The sequence below is a fragment of the Alexandromys fortis genome, unplaced genomic scaffold, assembly GCF_014885135.2.
Source record: "Alexandromys fortis isolate MF-2015 unplaced genomic scaffold, M_Fortis_MF-2015_v1.1 scaffold_29, whole genome shotgun sequence".
NCBI classification, from domain to species: domain Eukaryota; kingdom Metazoa; phylum Chordata; class Mammalia; order Rodentia; family Cricetidae; genus Alexandromys; species Alexandromys fortis.
The window spans coordinates 5,967,754-5,989,539 of record NW_026067891.1 but is presented as its reverse complement, the minus strand read 5'-3'; the positions used below and the strand labels follow the sequence as shown (position 1 = coordinate 5,989,539).

Genomic DNA, 21,786 nt, shown 5'->3' with positions numbered 1-21,786 from the left:
AGGTCATGGCCTGCTGAGGCATAACACTGGTACTGAGTATGGCTTCGTTACCAAAAAATTCTAGTGTCCCAGGCCTGAAGTTTTTACTGCTCTGCCAAGGTGCCTTAATGAAAGTCATATCCAAAGGAAACACGAGAAGTGTTTTAAGTACTTTTGCAAGTAGGGTTTACCATTGATAGCAAGTGTTAAGATCTGGGGCTGTGTCTTCCTCAGTGCTCCCAGGATGGCACTGTTACCGACCCATATCTCCCCCATTTCTGCTTCCCAGGTGTGCTCTGGTTGGTGAATGTGCTGCCTATGGCATTGCCATTACTGGTGTATGTCCCTTAACTTTTCATTCATCAAGTTGAGGTGCTGGAAGGATTCCAAGAGCAAGTGGGTGATAGCTGCCGACTGAATACAGCCATGTCTTTCCATGAAAACTACTCTTCTTGGCTCTTTTCCATCAGTGGTGGGTTGCCAAGAGAGAAATGCTTTGGCTTTACAAATGATGTAGCTATAGTCTAGAATAATAATGGTTCTTCTTTCCATTAGAAAGAATGAATATTACTGGCTCTTAAATTAATTAGTTTTTTTGTTTAGAATGTACTGAATCATATTTTTGTTGTTATTTTTTTGTTTTATTTTCTTTTGGTTTGTTTTTTCCAGTCAGGGTTTCTCTTTATAGTTATAACTGTCTTGGGAACTCGCTGTGTAATCCAGGCTGTCTTCAAACTCACAGCGATCCACCTGCCTCTGCCTCTGCCTCCAGAATGCTGGGGTTAAAGGTGTGCGCCACCAGCATCCAGCTGAATCATTATGTTTTTTATAAAACTCATTTAAATCGGTGGTTTTATGTATATTCCATTGCATAGAGAAAGGTTGAAAGTGTAATGGCATTTCATTTGTATTTTAATGAATAAAGCTTGCCTGAAGATCAGAAAAGTAAAACAGCCAGCTACTGGCTCTTTACCTCTACTTCAGACTGAAATGGCAATCCTGCCTCCATGAATCCTCAGAGTGAGACTGAAACTGAGAGTTGTTTCCTCCTGTTTTATAATCCTCTCTAGTTCTGGGATTAAAGGCGTACACCACTTACTGCCTGGTTTCTATGGCAAACTAGTGTGGCTACTGGGATTAAAGGTGTGTGTCATTGCTGCCTGATCTGTAAGGCAGGCCAGTCTGGCTGTTATACTTTTCTGATCTTTTCTCTGCTTAACTAACCTGTCATGTCATAATGAAGATGCACCAAGTGGAGCAGTTGCTGTGTGGCCCACATGCTAGCAGGAAGCACCTTGGTTTCTTTATTCATGAGCATTTTTGTTCAGATTTTAGCTAATGTGCATTATGCCAGAATATTTCTTTTATTTTTCTTGAAATAGTCTTCCTATGTAGCTTAGTCTGATTCTCCTGCCTCAGCTTCCTAGGTACTGGGACCATTGGTGGGTACTACCATACTCAATTGCTTCTTAATATCTTTTAAATTGGGATGAACAAAGTTTTCAAGTTGAAAATATTTATGATTTACCTGGATAGTTTGAAAATAATTGTCTCTTCATGGTATTTCTACAGGTAGTGAGCCCTAAGAGTGCTCTCTCTCATCCTTGTGTTTTTCATAGTCCTCAGAACATTTCTCTCAATCTGATACAATGATCCCAGCTGCCCTCTTGCTGCCAATTTGTGTGTAAGCTGCTCCCAGTCACTTGGCATTCTCAAAATTCTGCTCCTTTATTTCATTATTATTGTAGTCAAACTTTGGAAAGAAGCCATATTTAGTGTAATTTGACCCCCAAAGCCTCAGAATAATCAGGAGAGTACAAGTAGTCAGCATTTGTGTACTTTTTCTATGGTAGCTCCAATTTGGAATTCTTCATGAATATTTTTTTTTCTTTCAAATCCTTACACAGCCATTAGAAGGAGGTATTTTTCCCCCCGTGGCAGGCTTTTTAATATTTATTTATTTACTTATTTATTTACTTATTTGTTTGTTTGTTTAAGATTTCTGTCTCTTCCCCACCGCAGCCTCCCATTTCCCTCCCCCAGTTAAGTCCCCCTCCCTCGTCAGCCCAAAGAGCAATCAGGGTTCCCTGCCCTGTGGGAAGTCCAAGGACCACCCACCTCCATCCAGGTCTAGTAAGGTGAGCATCCAAACTGCCTAGGTTCCCACAAATCCAATATGTGCAGTAGGATCAAAAACCCATTGCCATTGTTCTTGAGTTCTCAGTAGTCCTCATTGTCCGCTATGTTCGTCAAGACCGGTTTTAACCCAGGCCTTTTCAGACCCTGGCCAGCTGGCCTTGGTGAGTTCCCGATAGGACATCCCCATTGTCTCAGTGTGTGGGTGCCCCCCTCGCGGTCCTGAGTTCCTTGCTCGTGCTCTCTCTCCTTCTGCTCCTGATTTGGACCTTGAGATTTCAGTCCGGTGCTCCAATGTGGGTCTCTGTCTCTGTGTCCTTTCATCGCCTGATGAAGGTTAATATTCAGGAGGATGCCTGTATGTTTTTCTTTGGGTTCTCCTTCTTATTTAGCTTCTCTAAGAACCTGAATTATAGGCTCAATGTCCTTTATTTATAGCTAGAAACCAAATATGAGTGAGTACATCCCATGTTCCTCTTTTTGGGTCTGGCTTACCTCACTCAGGATAGTGTTTTCTATTTCCATCCATTTGCCTGCAAACTTCAAGAAGTCCTTGTTTTTTACTGCTGAGTAGTACTCTAATATGTATATATTCCACAATTTCTTCATCCATTCTTCAATTGAAGGGCATCTAGGTTGTTTCCAGGTTCTGGCTATTACAAACAATGCTGCTATGAACATAGTAGAGCATATACTTTTGTTGTATGATAGGGCCTCTTTTGGGTATATTCCCAAGAGTGGTATTGCTGGGTCCAGGGGTAGGTTGATCCCGAATTTCCTGAGAAACCTCCACACTGCTTTCCAAAGTGGTTGCACAAGTTTGCATTCCCACCAGCAATGGATGAGTGTACCTAGAAGGAGGTATTTTCATCACCACCATTGTACACCAAAACATGGAGAGACTTAAGTAAACTGCCCAGGAAAGGTCACACAGATAACAAGTGGCAGAGCCACCATTCAGACCAAGCTAATACCCCAAAGCTCACAGGCTCGACTACAAGAAATTCCTGCTTCTGTAAATGGCATCTTACTTGGGGCAGTGTGCTAATATTTGTTACTCCCCTTACATCAGACATTGTATTGCCATTGTCCTGCTGGCTGTAGTTTTCCAGGTCTTTGTGGACAGAGCCAGTGTCTCTGTCCAGTGGTTCTCATTTACAGAAGCAGGAATTTCTTGGTGGTCACATAACCTGTCCCATTAGATTTGGTCATATCTGTCTGGCATTTTGTTGGACCTTCCTGTCAATAATAGAATTGTCATCTGGAGATGCAAATGTACTGTGGTCACCTGAATGTTCCTGTTTTGTGCATTTGTTGTGGGATGATTGACTTCATGAGTGGTTATGTATGCAGTAAAACTTTGACATGAGGAATGGGGTTCTTTGAGGTCAGGGCTGAGCTGCTTGTTCTCTGAGTATTGCATTAGCTTAAGTTCATTTTCTCATGGGCAAGCAATATTCATTCTTGGAGCTCCTAGGAATTGGCCTCCTTTGAATATCTAATAATATATCTTTGACCACACACACACACGTTCATATCAAGTGTTAATACTTTAAACAAAAATCCTCTGTTCTGTCCCTACCAACAATTCCAGTTGTCTGCCCATTGTTTCAGCCCACTGGAGTGTGGACTGCTCTTTTGGGAGAGGAGCTATCACCGGTGTGGTCTCAATATGGAGAAAATGCCTCTCTCTGCTCCTGTCCTGCAGAGAGGCAAAAAGGTAGATATGTGGCATAGCACCTCCTGTAAAGCCTGCCCTGGGAAGGGGCCTTCTTTGCAGTGACTGACCTGTGCCTTCGACTCACCACCTTTTCAATGTCAGTGCCATTTGCCTTAAGCCCTCTCTAGCTTTTGAATTTCTGTGACTTGTCTTTTTGATTTGATAGAGATCTTGCTTGATGAGTTTGGAGAGGAAGGTGAACAGTTAGGATGCTCTCTTGGTTAGTGCAGTGCAGAGAATCTTTGTGTTCTTTTGGAGCCCAGAGCTTGTTTTATTTATCATTATAAGTAGGAAATAGTATTTGTTTCCCATTGAAGCAAACTGAGGAGGCTTTCTGCAACCAGAGGTGCTCATTGAGGCTAATGGGTTAGTGTTCTGGTGCCCAGATTTGTTTGGTTTTGGGGGGAGAGAGAAGTGTGTCTCTAGGTTAGAACATAATGGGGTCTTACACCAGAGCCAAGGTTTGTTGGCATAGGAAGTAAGGCAAGAGAATTTGCTTTATTGACAGACTGTTCTCCTATTTGTGTTATGATCAAATACAAAACCATCCTGTAGAAATCAACTCGAAAGTGTCTTCAGCATTTTCAGCATGACCAGGTGAACTGCCAGTTGACTACGATCTATTTATTTTTATACGTTTATTATTATTTGTTAGTGTGCATGGTATGTGTTGGTGTGATTATGACTTACAGGTGTATGTTAGGATGCCTGGCTATTTATTTATTTGTTTGTTTATTGGGGGGGATTGCTGAGACAGGGTTTCTCTTTGTAGTTCTGGCTGTCCTGGAACTCACCCCTTGAACTTGCAGATTGCCTGCCTTTGCTTCCTGAGTGCTGGGATTAAAGGCGTGCACCACCACTGCCTGACTGGGTGCCCAGTTTTTACATTAGTGCTGAGGATCTGAACTCAGAGATCTTCAAAGCTTGTGAAATCAACACTTGACCAGCCTTTGCTTCCAAAATTTAGAAAATAGAAAGAAGACAGCAGCGTCTCCCCCTAACCCCCCCCCCCCCATCATGCTGTGCTGTTGTGCCCTGGCTTCAGTGACTTGCTTTCTCCAGGACTGACATATGCTCTTGTTGGGGGAGGGGAGGTCTTAAAGTGGTGATGCCTTTGAGTGGTCATTTTTTGAGTTCTCTCCCCAAAAACTAAGCACCTTCAATGCGAGATAAATGTTTGAGGGAAGCAAGATCTCCTGGTTTTATGCCCAAGACAGACTCGGCATGGATTGGCATAAGTACTGTTGTGGCAACTCTGTAGAGTTGAACAGTGCTCTGTGCTTTCCATCATCTTTTTATGATGGTATCTGTCAGAAGGATAGCCCATCCTTTCCTCCATTGTGTTGAAGGCTGTCAGTTGATTGTGGTTGTGCAGCCCAGGACCTGAGCAACTTCTGTCTGGTTGCTGGATAATTGCCAGTTTGCCATGAGTGCCCTTGTGTCAGTGAGCAAAGCTTGCGTGGGATTCTCCCTAGCCCACAGGCCCTTCCCGAGTTCAGTGGATCTCCTACTTTGGCTGCACAGACTCTCTTACCTACCTGTTGTGTACATTTCACTCATTAGGACTGCAATTTGCATAATTTTATTCTCCTAGTGAAGAAGGACATTGCCAGATAAGCAGATTCTTAAGTGACTGATTGGCATACATCATCACCGTGCTTTTTCATGGCAAGTAGATAGAGCTGTGAAGCATTATTTAATAGATTCCATTTTAGGACAGTTTTTGTTTTTTTTTTTTTAATTTTTTTTGTTTATTTTATTTTTTGTTGGTTTTGTTTTTGACTCCTACTTTACTTTTCTGTCTTTTGAGATGAACTTGAATTATCACTGACAGTTCCTTTTTTGCTTTGGATTATACTCAAGAGTTTCAGTAGCAAATTTAAACTAAATCTGATAAACTTAGCTTTAAATTTATTAGGTTATTAACAAGTAACTATTAGGAAATTAAAAGGACAAAGTATTTTGATTACTGATTGGTTTAGACATCTCAATTTTATTGTTTTATTGTGAGCACTGGTGCTAAGTATTAGCCTAGACTTGGCGGCTATAGATAATTTGATTTGATCAATGAAGAATGGATACAGAATTGGTAATCCAGAAATCTAGATATTCTAAAGTGAATGGCTTTTCCTTAAATATGCAGCTAAGGTCATTGATTTCTATTTAGTCTGTCTCTCTCTCTCTTTTTTTTTTTTTTTTTTTAAGATGGGACAAGCCACTTGATATGAACTGTGGTGGCTTCTTGGAGACTTAGGTCTACGTTTTTGACTCAAAATTTAGCTACTAGCTCTGATCTGACTGAGAATGGACTGGTGCAGGAAAGGGTGTGGTGCCAGATGCTAAAGTTTGGACCTCCTTAGTTAGTCTGTAGTTTTTTGTTATAGGTTCAGGATGGGACTTTTGCCCCTAACTTTGAAAATGTGTAGTGAGTTCCTTTGAACTGGATGCCTGCAGTATGCTGTCTATGACCTAAGACTTTGCCTATGATTCTTAACCTTTTGGGACTTGAAGCCATGCTGAAATGGTCAGCTTGTCAAGGAGAAAAGATGTGAAGAAATTTCCTGAAGAAAGTTGAGTGTGCTAATGTACACAAGGCTGAGATGGGAGGATCATGAGTTCAAAGCTAACCTAGGCAACAAATGCAGCAAAACGATATCTTAGTAATTTAAAATTAAAGAAAGGAGTTGAGGTAATTGAAATAGAGAGGGAGGAAGACATTTTCTAAAGAAACCTATGAGAATATTTTGAAATACAGTATTTTTCCTCAAAATCAACCAGCTAGAAAGTGCTAGAGTCTAATCAGGCAAACACTAACCTATCTGACCAGATACACACTCCTGATTTTCACCTTGGCAAGATGGTCTTTGGAATGGTTCAAGAATGTTTGCAGTTTCAGAAAAAGACTTTTTAAAAGAATAGTTCAGGGGCTGGAGAAATAGCTCAGAGGTTAAGAGCACTGACTGCTCCTCCAGAGGTCCTGAGTTCAATTCCCAGCACCTGCATAGTGGCTCACAGCCATCTATACTGGATCTGGTGCCCTCTTCTGTCACGCAGGAATACATGCAAATACAGCACTCATATACATAAAATACATAAATAAAGAATGGGTTAGGTATGCTTTCAGAATCATAGAGAGCCCTTGGGGGAAGTTTATTGTTCTGGTACTTGTGGTCTCTTTCTTCAGTGCAGGGTCATATGATGGCACTGGACCTTTCCCATACCCTGCATGCTACCTACTTTGGTTCTTGGTGCTAATTATTCTTGCTGTTGTATTCTAATTAATCTGGAAGCCTCTAGCCAACATTGGTGTGTTTTTTTTTTTTTTAAATGTTTGTCAAGTTCAAGTATATAAGAAGGCAAGTCCTTGGAGAGTCGGAAAGCTCTATACATTCTCAACTTGGCTTGGCTCATAACAGACATTGACAAATACTCGTGAACAGTGAGGGTGAATTGATTGTGGCTGAATGGAAAGCATGCGCTCAAAGGTTTGGTTCAAAATAGAGAAATTTAGAAATGGGAAGTTTTACTTCTGTGAGTTTTTGTTACTGTTTTTCAAATCCCAGGCCCTTAAAAACAGTACGTGAGGGCCAGTGAGATGGTTCAGTTGGTAAAGCACTTTTCCATCAAGCGTATAATGGCCTGCCTGAGTTATGTAATAAAACATAGAGTAGTGGTTGCTACTTGAGTTAACCTAGTGTGTTGCTTTCTGAGAACAAAAAATTCTGTTTGTTTTTCTGAGTTTGAGATGACAGTTGGAGTCTTGTTCCAATCAGGAATGCCCTTTGTACTCACTTAGCTACTGCCTTGACCTAAGTCTCCTGAACTCGGGGTTGAGCCTCATTGCTGGGTTTGGTGAAGGATTTGTGTTTCTGATTACTTACATTAAAGACCTAGTACAAAAGTTGCAGCTAGAATGGGTTCACTTTCAGATAGTTGAGAAAGCTCAGGTGCACATAGCAAACTCCTCTTCCCTTCCCCTTTGGCATGTAGGCATTATTAACATCAGTTGGAGTTAGTTGTGTTGTGTGTGGATTTGTTTGCAACCTAGACTTTTAGAGCTAAAAGAAATTAAGTGATTTAGAGACCTTGGAAGCAAAAGATTGACTGCCATGAAAGGAATATACATTATACAGAGTGAGCTTACCAGCTGAGTGCAGTAGTGATTTCTTAGGTAGAAGTTAACCAGTGTATGTTGTTGGGTATGAAACCTATGACCTAGAACATATAGTGAAATTATCTTCTGAGCATCCCCAGTAGAGGTGGAGTTTTTCCTGTCTTTTTAGCAGCTGCTTCCCAAATAACCAACACAGAGGCTTAATATTAATTGTAAATGCTCGGCTAATAGCTCAGACTTATTACTAGCTAACTCATTTTAAATTAATCCATATTTCTTATCTATGCTTTGCCACATGGCTTGGTACCTTTTCTCAGTACGGCACATTCATCTTGCTTCTTCCTACATGTTTGCAACCTTCCAGATTCCTGTGACTCTGTCCTTCTTCCTCCCAGCATCCTTAGTCTGGTTGTCTTACCTATACTTCCTGTGTGCCTTTTTTATTAACTCAGGTAATATTTTTTTATTAATGAGAGCAACAAATTTTCACAATGTACAGGATTATTCTACAGCACCCCAGCTTACTTGTAATTTCTTGAATAGAACTTTGGCCCTTGGAGGTTTTCCTGCTCAAGATTGTTCTTCCCACTCCAAACATCTAACAAAATATGATGCCAGACATGCAGAGCAAGTAATAGACATCAGAGAAGAATGTAAAGAATATAAATGTAAAAAATGTAAAGCTCTGTTAAAAAAAAAAAGGTGGTCAACGAGAGCACCCTGTTTCTTTATTCCTCCTCAAGGGGACACTATTTTGGGTCTCCCACATATACTCAATGTTGGAGCTAATTGGACCTGTGTGTGGCTGGCCTGGAGGCAGAGGTGGGAGTCCCTCCTTCTTGACCTAGCCTTAATTTACTGGGTAGTTGGTTTTATTTCAGCCTGCTTTTCCTACAGATATCAAGAATACTTCAGTCACCAATGTGCCAAACAACTCTATTAGAGAAAATATTCAGCATGTGTAATAATGGGTGTTACAGTCTCTACTGTTGTGAAGTTAGCAGTTAGTGTGCCTTCAGTTTTCACCCTCCTCACTCACCATCACCTGCCTGGCTGGATCATTTTTAATGTAGAGCCCACATATTTTATCCTTTCATTGCTAATGTTCCTACTCTGCATTTTGAACTAGTTGAAACTTAGTTAAACGATGAGTAACCTGAGAGAAGCAAAGCACTTAGGGAGTAATCAAAGATTCGCTGGAGAAGCTCCCATGATCATCAACTGGGGCCCTCTGCTGTGTAGGACTTGCTAGTGCTGGACAGGACTTTGGCCAGTAGGGAGGGAAGGAAAGTGCTGCCTCTTCTGGGATGGTGGTTAGGATGGGGGTCGTTTAAACCACTTTGTTAGCTTTCTGTTTGTAGAATTAACTTTGTAAATGAAACTCGTCTTTCCACGATTCTAACATCAAACTCTGATAATGAGGCTTTTATTTATAACTGGATGGAGGGGTTACAGGAGATCACACCTTGTCCTCAGTGGGTCAGGCTAGCATTTATAACATCTATTTTTTTTTTCATGTATGATTGATTGTGTCATGACAGATGATTGTTCTTGGTTTTGTTTCAGATGGGAATGACTGGTAACACAAGTCCATTTGGACAACCCTTTAGTCAAACTGGAGGGCAGCAGATGGGAGCCACTGGAGTGAACCCCCAGTTATCCAGCAAGCAGAGCATGGTCAATAGTTTGCCTGCTTTTCCTACAGATATCAAGAACACTTCAGTCACCAATGTGCCAAATATGGTAAGTTGCCCTTGGTTTTCTGTACTTTGGGTCTTTGTGGGTGCTTTGGCATATGGATTTTATGGTGCTTATATTGAAAAGCTGTAACTGAGAGTGTGCTATTGGTGATAGGAATGCAACCCACAAAGCCGAAGAGCACAGTGAGCTTTGTATTTTCTGGTTGAACTAGCAACAAGATGGATAGGGAAGGTTGATATAGCTGCTTTTCCCAGATTCCTTTTGTTGATGGAATTGTGTGTGAATTATTTTACCTTTGCAAAATTCTGAGTATCATCAAGACTGACTTACCTTGCTGTTTGTTAGTAGGTTGAAGCTGTCAGTAGAAGATTGATTTTTGTTACAGTCAAAAGACATTTGTATTATAAGAATTATGTAGTACTGATGTATGACTTTATAGATGATTTCACATCTTCACCCCCCCCCCCCCCCCCCCCCCCGCAGGGTTTCTCTGTGTCTTTGGATCCTGCCCTGGAACTAGCTCTTGTAGACCAGGCTGGCTTTGAACTCACAAAGATCCGCCTGCCCTTGCCTCCCGAGTGCTGGGATTAAAGGATTAAAGGCGCCACCACTGCCCAGTATCTTCATTCTTCCTATGAGTTCCCAGTTATAACAGGAATTTGTCTGTGGAATCTCTAACCTAACAAACCAAGGTATTAATGGAAGTGTCTCCTTTTGCCCAGAATAGAATCTGTTAGTTTAGAACACTGAGGGCTGGACTCTGGTCCTCAGTGGTAACATCTCAACGGCTGAAGGCATAATGTGCAGGTGGTCACTTCCCTTCTTCCTTGTGTTTTTTGGTGACAGTGAGCCTTCCATATGTCCATATACTTCTATAGTAATGATTTGACAAGTCTTAGCAAAAAGTTGACCATGCTTTTTAGAAAGTTGTCTTTTGCCCTTGAAAAGCTAATTTTGAAATACTAGCACAAAGAGTTCCTGAGTGTTGTTTATTTTTCTTCCCCCCTGTAAGAGCTTCTCTAACTTTAGTATATCCCAGAATTAAGAGAATAACAGCGTTTACAGTGTCAGAGCACTGTTCTGAAGCTCTTGGGAAGCAAGTGTTGAGGCCTTTCTCCACTAAGTGCACAGTCAGAAAGTAGAAACAGTGGGAAGAGGCTATCACTGTTAATACTTGTCTTTCTTTTCTTTTCTTTTTTTCTTTTTAAAGATTTATTTATTATGTATACAGTGTTCTGTCTGTCTGTATCCTTGCTGGCCAGAAGAGGGCTCCAAATCTCATTACAGATGGCTGTGAGCCACCATGTGGTTGCTGGGAATTGAACTCAGGACCTCTGGAAGAGCAGTGAGTGCTCTTAACCTCTGAGCCATCTCTCCAGCCCTCTTTTCTTTTCTTTTTTTTTTTTTTTAAGCAGTAAAACCCGCCTGTTTTCAAAACCACTCAATGGTTTTCTGATTTTTGTTCTTATGACAGTCCCTTTAGCTCTCCTACCTTCCTTACAGTAGCTTGTGGTTGCCAGAGTTGTCCAGGGTTATGGGAACAGTGTTAGCCTCTGGGATCTGGAAGCCACACATACTGCCTGGCCTCTCTCATGTTTTGTTATTCTCCCTCAGAAGACAGTGGCATGAGCTCTGGGTCCAGCTGTCATTGCCTGTGCCTGCTTGGTACCCAGGCACACATTTAGGCTTCATTGAGTTATTTTCTTTTTTTGTTGTATTCTGTTTTAAACAGGGGAATCCCTTACCTAATGTCCTCCTTCCTTTCCTCTTTCAATTTTTCTCTGTCGTCTTGTCCTCTCCTTTCCACTCTACTCCAGAGTGACAGAATCCCTGTACTCCAGGACCCTCTGCCAGCCTTGGCTGCTACTTTGGAGATCTAAACTCTCCAGGTATAGTGGCCAAGGGTTTCACAGAGGAACTCAGCAGAACCTTCTCCTTTCAGTACTACAGCAGGGCTCCTTTCAGCCTCTGCAATAACAAGTGTTTTCCTACAGGGCCACCTGGAACCTTGGTAATGTTTGACAGTAACCTATGACCCTTCCTCTGTACTGGTCATTACAATCTAGTATCGCCAGGCATTAACAAAATATGTTCCCTGGGGTACAACTGTCCCTGTTGGGAACCTCTGCTTTGAAGGATGGTCAAGAGGATCAGTAGCAGTATGCCTTGTTCTTTTATTTTCTGGAATATTGGACGAATTCAGTCAACACTGTTTCCCTTGGCTCCCTCAATCACAGTAAGCTAAGGAAACATTTTTGTCTACAAAAACTGTAGTGCTCACTCCAGGCAGTTTTCTTATAAAGGCACATGTGAACTTTTGAGAAAGATTCTTAGATACCTTTGGGGAGTAAACTAGGTCCTTTACCTGTACTGTTTATTCTGGTGGCACAGGATGGGTCAGGCAATGTCAAGCCATGTGCCCATGAACATTCTGGAACAACCTTCAGTGGAGCATTGAAGTAAAGAGGTCAAGGCACAGACTGCATGGCATCTTTTTCAGTGGGTATTTACCTTGTTCCTGCAGTGACTTCGTGAGAGGCATCATTCACAGATCCCATTTGTTGGCGAGGAAATTGAGGTTCTAAGGGAATTTGGCTTGTTCATGGCCATGCAGTTTCTTTTTTGTGGGGTTTTAATTGTATCCCAATGTTTTAGCTGCCCTGAGTTAAAAAAGAAAAATAAAATGCCCTGAACTAATGACCTTCTCCCAGGGTTGGAGGGAATTATACTTTGAGAGTTGTTTCTATTTCTGTGTTAAACTACCAAAAGCATCTTGGGGAGAACAAGTTTTAATTGGCCTACACTTCCATATCACTGTCCATTATTGAGAGAAGTCAAGACATGAACTCAAGGCAGAAACCTGTAGTCACGGAAGCAAAGACCATGGAAGAATGCTACTGCTTGTTTCTCATGACTTGCTCGGTATGTCTTTTAAAACTCAAGTCCACCTTCTTAAGGGTGGCATCACCCACATTGGGCTGGACCCTCTCACGTCAATCATTAATTAAGAAAATGCCTCACAAACTTGCCTAGACACCACTCTTATGGAGGCATTTTTTGGAACTGAGGTTCGCTTTTTTCAGAACAACTTGAGCTTGTTTCAAGCTGACAAAAACTAACCAGCACAAGAGGTAATTTTTTAGGAGCCAGTAGACTTTGGTTCCAAACAGTTCACGTTAGGGACACTGATGCCAAATTACACAGGTTATGTTCTTCATGGGCAACTGAAGCTTCATAGCTGTGGGCCAAGGGACTCTTCTCCCTTCCCTCATGACCTCAGCATTCTGTCTGGTGTTGAGAATGGAATGATATGCAGTCATTCGTTTGATTCTTTCATTAGGTTTGCTGTGCCCTGCTATGGGCCCAGGTATGGTAGGAGCCCTAGAGGATTTGTGAGAGAAGGCGAGCTTGCCCTTTAGTGGAAAACAGAAAACCCCAATGGCCTGTGTGCCATGCAGTAGTTAAGGTAGAACAATCAGACAAGGCCTCACCAAGGCAAGGAGATGTGAAGGTGATGCCACAGAGACTTTATAGTGGTTCTCAACCTTCCTAATGCCGTGACCCTTAATACAGTTCCTCATGGTATGCTGACCCCTAGCCAGAAAATTATTCTTGTTGGTTTTATAACTATAATTTGTTACTGTTACGGATCGTAGTGCAAATGTCTATGTTTTCCAATGGTCTTAGGCCATCCCTGTGGAAGAGTTGTTCCACACCCAGGTTTTTTTTCTGTTAACCCCTGCCCATTTTCAAGAAAAGCACCTGATTCCTGGTGACATTTTCTCCAAGCTTTGGATTGGACTTGCAGCCATTTTCATAGAACAAGTGTTTGAGGTGGAACTTACTTTTCTTAGGCAGAAAATGTTTAAGAAATAAAAGAACTGCATCTCCATGACCTAGCAGGTCCCTGCAGGGTTATTTTCTGATAGGAAGTTCCTATATGTGGGTTTTTAAAATAAGAAACATTGGAAACACCACTATAGAGGGGATTTCAGTATTTTTAAGGATGTAATGGAGATTCATTAGGTATGCTGCTTAGCTTATTTTAAATTGCTCATGAGTATGAGGTTATAATTTGTTTTTGCTGTGTGTTAAATTTTTGAGGTATACGTTTGGACAAGGCCAGGACAGCTGCTGATAGACACCTCTCTCTAAATGGGAGGGAAATATGGCTGGTCAGAGGATTTTTCAGGCAGAGGAGAGTTACAGTGCTGCATCCTGCCAGCATAGCCTGGTGGATACAGTGATGCTGGTATCATCTGAGTGCTAAGACATGAATGCTAGACTTTCTTGGACTGTGTCCTGAACTTCAGTAAGTAGTTGTGCATCTCAGTATGTATGTCAGTGATGGGGCATCTTGAACCTTACCTGGTTTACCAGATTCAGAGTCCTCCAGGAAAAAGGCAAGAAATCTGTTTTTGTGGTCACCAGGAGGTTTCAGAATGTTTCTTGCTTAGTTTTCCAGCTTATGGCACTTTTCCTTAGAGAATATAGGAGATGTGTATAAGTGTGTTCCCTTCTTACCACATGCTGTTCCATTGTCTCTGAGTAATTTTTCCCTTCTTCTAGGAAATAGCTGTGGTGGTTTTGTTTCGACAGGTTCTTAATATGTAGCCCAGGATGGCCTTGAACTCATGCCTCAAACTTCTGAGTACCGAGGTTACAGGCATATGGCACAATGCTAGGCTTTGATAGCTGTGTATATTTGTTGCACACTTTCTGTTTTAAGCCTCAGCTTTGTATTCTCCGTGGTTGCCGGGTCCTGGAGGGAATAAGAGCAAACAGTATTGCAGAGTGTTGTGTTCTGGCTCCCCTGGTTTTTGCTTTGAAGTATTTTTCAGAAGTTACAGAGGATTGTGTTTCAAGGTGTTGGAGTAGTGTTCAAGAAGCAAAGACATGTAGAGTTTGGGTGTGTCTAGATCTCAAAAGCCACCTCAGAACCAAAGCTCACTGCATGCATCTGCTTGGGTCTGTGAGTATATGGAGGGAGAAAACTTCTTTCTTGATCCTTTCTCCTTAATGTTTAAGACAAAATTCTTTGAAACCTTGCTTATTCTTGAACATTTACTAGAAATAACTTAGTTTTCTAAGAGGAGTGTCAGGGTAAGCTTGTTTATATATAAACAAATATATTCTTTTTTCATATCTCTGAGTATATTCTTGGGATAGAATTGGGTTTTTAAAACTTTATGCATTCAAGACCACATTTTCGTTCAAGAAATGTTCATGTGACTGTGGTAATGTAGGTGTATAAAATAGGTCTACAAAGCATTTCTGATAACATAAGTTCATAAATTTACTTTAGACCATTGGTATATATATATCCCATAGCCTCACCATTTATGAAAATGAAAGGTAATTTGCATATGAGAGATTTACTTTTTTTTTTACATCTTAATGTTTGACTCTGCAGTTTATAGAGCATCTTCGATGACTTTTGTAGTTGATAGTTTGATTTTATAATTGTCAGTGCTAAGAATGCTGCTTTGTATAAATGTATTGCAAAGTGTATGTGGGGACATTTTGGAAATTGTTGGAAATTCAGTACTAGTCCCAAGCCACAATTTAATTTGATGATTTTTTTTTTTGAATTGGAGCTCAAGTCAGAAACTCAATTTTAAAATCAAACTTTCTGATACATTGAAACTGGAGATAATGTCCCAGAGGTTAAGAATACTGGTTGCTACTCTTCAGAGTACTCTGGGTTCAGTTCCCAGTGCCCTAATGGTAGCTCACAACCACCAGTAACTTAGGTCCAGAAATGGGACAGCCTCTTCAGGCACCAGACACGCAAGTGTTGCACAGACAGTCAGTCATCCAGGCACAACACCCATACACACAAAAATAAAACAAATTCATAAACATTACTGCTCAGGAATGACAGAAGGGAAATATTCAGTCTTTGTTTTCTGTAATTAAATCATCACGTTTCTTGAAGAACAGAAAAATTTGTATGTGTAGAAAAATATGCAGTCTTGAGCCTCAGGTGTTCTAGGTAGTGTTAGTGTTGATTTGGCATGATACATGTGCAGTGCAAAGTACACACATTGTGTTCAGAGCTGAGGTTACTACGGTGAAGTCATGTGATATAACACAGTGAGCACTGCCAGACAAAGCTCGGGGTTGTTTCCCATTTGATTTTGAATTAATTTTTTGGTCATTGAATGTTCAGTGATGTTTTCCTGTTGTCAGATGTTCTCAGCATCCATACTCAGGTCAAGTGGTGTCTTGCAGTGTTGCTACCAAATTAGCTCACCACTCCAGGCTGCAGAACAGACCGACAAACAAAAAGCAAACTGTCAAAACTGACTACCTGCCACAATGTCTAAGAGCATGTGGTCATGTTTAGTGAAGCCAACCAGTTTATGAATGGGCTATGCCCTGATGCATTTGTGTAGTGATATTTCATTTGTATTTTAATAAATAAAGCTTTCCTGAAGATTAGAGAGTAAAATAGCCCCACTGGTTAGCCTCACAGACCAGGAAGTGGTGACAGTGCACCTTTAATCACAGTAGCCACACTAGGTTGCCATAGAAACTGGGCGGTGCACGCCTTTAATCCCAGTGGTGCACACCTTTAATCCCAGTCCTAGAGAGGCATATAAGATGGGAGGAGACAGCTCTCACACACAGCCTCATTCTGAGATTCCTGGAGGCAGGTTCACCATTTTGCACTGAAGTAGAGATAAGAGCCAGTGGCTGGCCTTTTAATTTTCTGACCTTTAGGTTAAACCCTAATTTCTGTCTCGGGGTGTTTTTGTTTGTTTGTTTTTCGTTTTTTGTTTGTGTTTTTATTAATCGTGCTACACATCTGGTTCAGTGAGTTTTGATCATGTTCTTAGTGGCTTGGAATCTTCAAACCAATGTATGCTCTTACTCTATACTACCTTGTGTGTTTACCTATTTGATATGAGTTAATTCTTGTTTTAAAAGGTATATATTTGGGGGCTGGAGAGACATCTTAGTGGTTAAGATCAGAGAGCCTGAGTTCAGTTCCTAGTACCTTCCTCTCAAGAAGAGAATCTGATGTTTTCCTTTTGCTTCTGCAGGCACTATCACGTATGTGGTACCCATAAATACATGCAGGCACACACATATACGTAAAATGAAAATAGATGTTTAAAAATACTTACCTTGCTTGCTTATCCATCCACCCATCCCTTTTACCTACCTACCTACCTACCTACCTACCTACCTACCTATTTATTTTGAGACAGGGTATCTCTGTAGTGTTGGAACCTGCTCTGGAACTTAACTATGTAGACCAGGCTGGCCTCAAAACTCACAGAGATCTACCTGTCTCTGCTTCCCAAGTGCTGGGATTAAAGACATGCACCACCATTGCCTTCCAGCAATGGCTGTGTACCTGGTCCCCAGCACCACATCGTCTTCCCAAGAGTGGGAACACTTTTGTAGGAGTAATCAGGTCATCATCTTTATTTTCATTTGTATTTCTTTGATTATTGGTAAGAATTAAAGTTCTTATATTTAGGAATATGGTCTTTTTTTTATTGAGTTGTTTGATTTTTATGCTTTGCTGTCTGTCCTGTTAGGAACCTCTTAGCATGTTTCATTAGCAAGGTCTGACTTTGTGAAAGAGGAGAGCAGAGAGGTTCAGGGTAGGGTCCAGCTGTGACATAGCCTCCTCACAGCCTAGCCAAGGTGCTTGTCCCTGGACATCGGCTTTTCTTATCATCTGGGACCCCTGAGTGAGTCCCTGCTTTGAGGATGGATAAATACTTCAAGAGCCAATTGTTATTGGACCTTGAACTCATCCTGTCACTGGGTACCTGTAAAATGAAGATGGCCAAGAGGAAGAGAAACATTACTCTGTTATTGTTATTTGCAAATTAAGATGTACACTTCAAATCTTTTTCCTAGTTTATGGATCATCTTTACTATTCCACTTGTTTCCAGTTGCTTTAGTGAGAATGAGTATCAGTTTTGTTTTTGTTTTTTTCTCTCTCAAGTAGCCCTGGCTGTCCTGGAACTCACTCTGTAGCCCAGGCTGGCCTGGCACTCAGAGATCCCCTCACTATGAATGTTATTTCTGTGAAGTGTGGTCTCACACTTTGTCATTGGCGTTCTTCTTTCCAGCATGACAGTTAGCCAGGAGGGTTAGTCATCTTGAATGTTTTATTCCTATTGTGAAGATTAATTTTAGAATATTAATCTATTGAAACAATGATCTAAACCGGTTCTAGTAGTCCTTTGGAACTTTAACCAGTAGTACCTGTGCCCTTTAGCAAGTGTCTCTGAGGAAAACCAGGAGGGATGAGGATTATTGCTTTAGGTTTCTTAACTAATAAGGCTTTTACACATGTGCATTACAAGCTACTAATTTCATCTTCTAGTACTTTTCTTTATATACTTTTAAAACATTTTTATTCTTTGAGAATTTAACAGTACATATTTCTTACATACGCTCATATAGACACATATACACCTCTTTTCCCCATAACTCCTCTCACTCACCCATCCCTAACTCAGCTTAGTGTCTTTTATTTTTTAATGATCAGTCAGCTCCAATTTGTGCTCCCATATGCTTCCACTGGAGTATGATTGACCTACCACATTCTTTAAGAAAGCCTGTACCAACTGTCCATAGCTCTTCAGTATGGGCTCATGAGCCCTTTCACACCATGCTAGAATGTTGACTGGCTTGAGCGTGTGCAGGCAAACCAAGGTCTCTGAGTTTATGGGTGTAGCAGTCCTGTCGTGTCCAGAGGACACCGTTTCACTCTAGTTCCTCCTCAGCCTCTGGCTCTTACAGTCTTTCCTCCTGTCTTTCATGACAGTCCCTGAGCTCTATGAAGGTGATATGATGCAAATGTCCTACATGTGACTGGCCACTCCACAGCACTTATTCTCTGCACTTTACACAGTTGTGGGTTTTTTGTGCTAACGACTGTACTCTTAAAAAAAATGATTTTGTGTGTGTGTGTGTGTGTGTGTGAGAGAGAGAATAGGCACAGATTGTGTAGGTACATGTGTACATGTGTCCAGAAGAGGCTGTCATTTGTCTTTTTCTGTCACTGTTGACAGGATCTTTCTCTTTAGCTGCCACTTGCATTTTGTTGACTAGGCAGGAAGCCAGCAAGTCCCAGCAATCTTCCTGTTTTCATCCCTCACAGAAGTGGGGTTACAGGTATGCACCAAATGTTTGGCTTTTTATATGGGTGCTGTGTTCTTAACCACTGAGCCATTTCTCTGAGCCTGTCTATTTTTCATACTTAATTTTTCATCATTTTCTTTTTTTCCTCTTTTGGGGTATGTAGGGTATATGTGTGCGTGTGCATGTGGAGGCTAGAGTTTAGTGGTTAGTGTCTTTTTTGTCTTTAATCACTCTCTACCTTGTTTATGTATTGATCTCAGAGCTCACTGTTTTAGGTAGGTTAACTAGCTGGCTAGCTTTGTTAATCCTCCATCTCTGCCTTCCAGTGCCTACCTGGCTTTTTATATGGGTTCTAGGGAATCCAAACTCCATGCCTAACACTTGCCTTCAGCAAGCTCTTTACTACTGAGCTATTTCCCCAGCTCTAATTCTTTATCATTTTCTATGATTCTTCTAATTTCATTTTTCCAACAATTTCTCTCCAAAGGAGAATGTTTTGGTTATAAAAATAATGAGCCAGGTTGTGGTGGCACATGCCTTTAATCCCAGCACTCAGGAGGCAGGGACAGGCCGATCTCTGTGAGTTTCAGGCCAGCCTGGTCTACAAGAGCTAATTCCAGGACAGGCTCCAAAGCTACAGAGAAACCCTGTCTCGAAAACAAACAAACAAAAGTAATGAATACTTTCTGTAAAACATTGATACAATACATTAGTTTTCAAAAAGTAGGTAAAGCTAGACCCTGAAAGATCCACTTGTTGTTATAGAACTATGCTTTTTGTGAAGGTTTTTCTCAGAAAAGATACAAACAGAGTTAATAAGAAAAAACTGAGTGACTTTATAGATTTCTAAAAACTAAGTTCTAAATATACTTTAAGTAGCTTTTTGTTAAAGCTGACAAATCTACTCTGATGTTATTATTTGGTGCCTTAAGCGTAATAGTCACTTTGTGTTGTATTCTAATTTTTTTGTCTATCAGATAATTTTAAAAAGGGTTATTCATCTTTGACTAGAGTTATTTGAGGTCTGTCATATTTTTGATAGCTCTATACTATTTCAATATAGCCCTGTGACAGTGTTTAATTAGGCCATCTTTTATAGGCATTTACATTTTTTCATTAATCGATGCGATACTTAACCTTGCGTACACATTATAGCACATCTTTGTCCGGTTACTTCCTTAACAGTGTTAAAAGAAGTGGGTCTACAGAGCCAAAGAAATGTGTATTTGGTCTGTTCATATAACTCAGCCATAAAGCACATGCTTAAAATTCTTGAGGCCATGGGTTTAATACCCAGTGCCTTGAAGAAGAAAAGAAAGGGGGGGGGTGAAATGCAGTTGGTGATGGTGGCACCTTCGTATAATCTCATCATTCTAGAGGCAGACTTGGGGACAGCTGGGTTGCTGAGCATTGTCTCAATCCCTACCCCACAACCAAGAGTGCACATTTCCTTTGATAGAGGTTTTTTCCCAAGTCTGGAAGTTTGTCTTTCAAACATTACTCTAAGCTGTACTTTTACCAGACACTTGAGAGTACTTTTCTTAGATACCACCAACAACCCTGGTGATTATTTTTCTGTATTGTCTATACTGACAGGTGAAAAGCATCTGTTTTATTTTGATGACTTTGATCAATGAACTAAAGCTTTAGAAACAGATTTATTGAGCTGGGCATGGTGACATACGGCTATAATCTGGCACTTGGGATGTGGAGGGCAGGATTAGCCCAACATAGACTACATGAGACCCTGTCTTAGAATAACAAAACTAGTCAAAAATCAAGCTTTTATTAAGATATAATTCATATATAATTATTTTCTTATACGCTGCTCAGATAAGTGGCATTGTGTGACCATGGCCTTGGTCAATTTGAGACATTTTCATTATCCTAAAAGGAAGCCCTATACCGTTAGCAGCTACTCTCCAATTTTTAGGAATTTTCGTTTCTAGCCAATCCCAGGTCTGTGTTCTGCTCCTATTCATTCATGAACATAAAACAAAATGGAATCATACATTGTATGTATGTTTTTTTTTTCTTCCTGGCTTCTTTCACTGACTGGGTTAAAGTTTTCAAAGTTTACATTGTAGCGTGTGCCATCTTTTTAATGGTGAGAAAAATATTCCAGTTTGAATAGACCACATTTCAGTCTTCCCTTGAACACTTGAATTGTTTGTATTTCTGGCTGTTATAAATAATACTCCTGTGAACTTTTATTTTTTACATGTTTGTATATGAACATGTCCTTTTAATTATCTTGGATATGTGCCCAGGAGTGCAGTTACAGAGTGATATACTGTTGTTGTGTTGAGGAAATGCCAGATGGTTTCCCAGCATTTAGGTTCTTGCCAATGATGTGTGTCCAGTTCTCCACATCCTCCTCCTCTGGATCAGTGCTGAGTTCTCTACCTTATTCTTTTTGAGGCAGGGTCTTTGGATCAAACCCATAACCTGTTGATATGGCTAGTATTTTTAGCCAGTTTGCACTGGAGTTCCTTGTCTCCACCTTCTGAGGCAGGAATTAAAGTGAGCTGCCGCAGCCACCCAGTATTGTGTGTTAAGTATCTAAGCTTCAGTCTTCTGGTTGTGTGGCAAGTGCTTTAAATATAATGCCATGTTTCCAGCCCTCCCTTGTTTTTGAGATAGTAGTGTCTTACTCTGTTGCTCAGGCTACCCTGGAACTCAATTTGTAACCCAGGCAGGCCTTGATCTTACTGTAATCCTCTTGCCTCAGCCTCTTGAGCACTGGGATTACAGATGTAAACCATTATGCTTAGTTGAAGAAAGCTTTCTTATTTCAGTATTAGAAAAAAATTGTTTTTTTCTAGTTTACTCTACCCTTTTAAAAACCCTACTTTATCCCATGTGTAATTTAGAATTGTGGGGAACATAGGGATCAAAAGTTGTTCTCCCACCCTCAACTTGGACCCTCTCCTTTATCTTAAACTACCATGTGCACATAAGTCTACTTCCGAACTTTAAAAAGTCTATAGATTGGGGCTAGAGAGATGGCTCAGCCGTGAA

General features: G+C 40.8%; 1 protein-coding gene across 2 annotated transcripts in view; it reads left to right on the top strand.

Moving 5' to 3' along the window:
• The window catches only part of Crebbp (CREB binding protein), a 132,478-nt gene that overhangs the window by 54,300 nt on the left and 56,392 nt on the right, over positions 1-21,786 (top strand). For both annotated transcript variants that reach the window (XM_050128667.1, XM_050128581.1), the window contains exon 3: positions 9,516-9,692. In XM_050128667.1, coding sequence (XP_049984624.1) covers positions 9,516-9,692 — 177 coding nt within the window. The remainder of the gene's footprint in view (positions 1-9,515; positions 9,693-21,786) is intronic.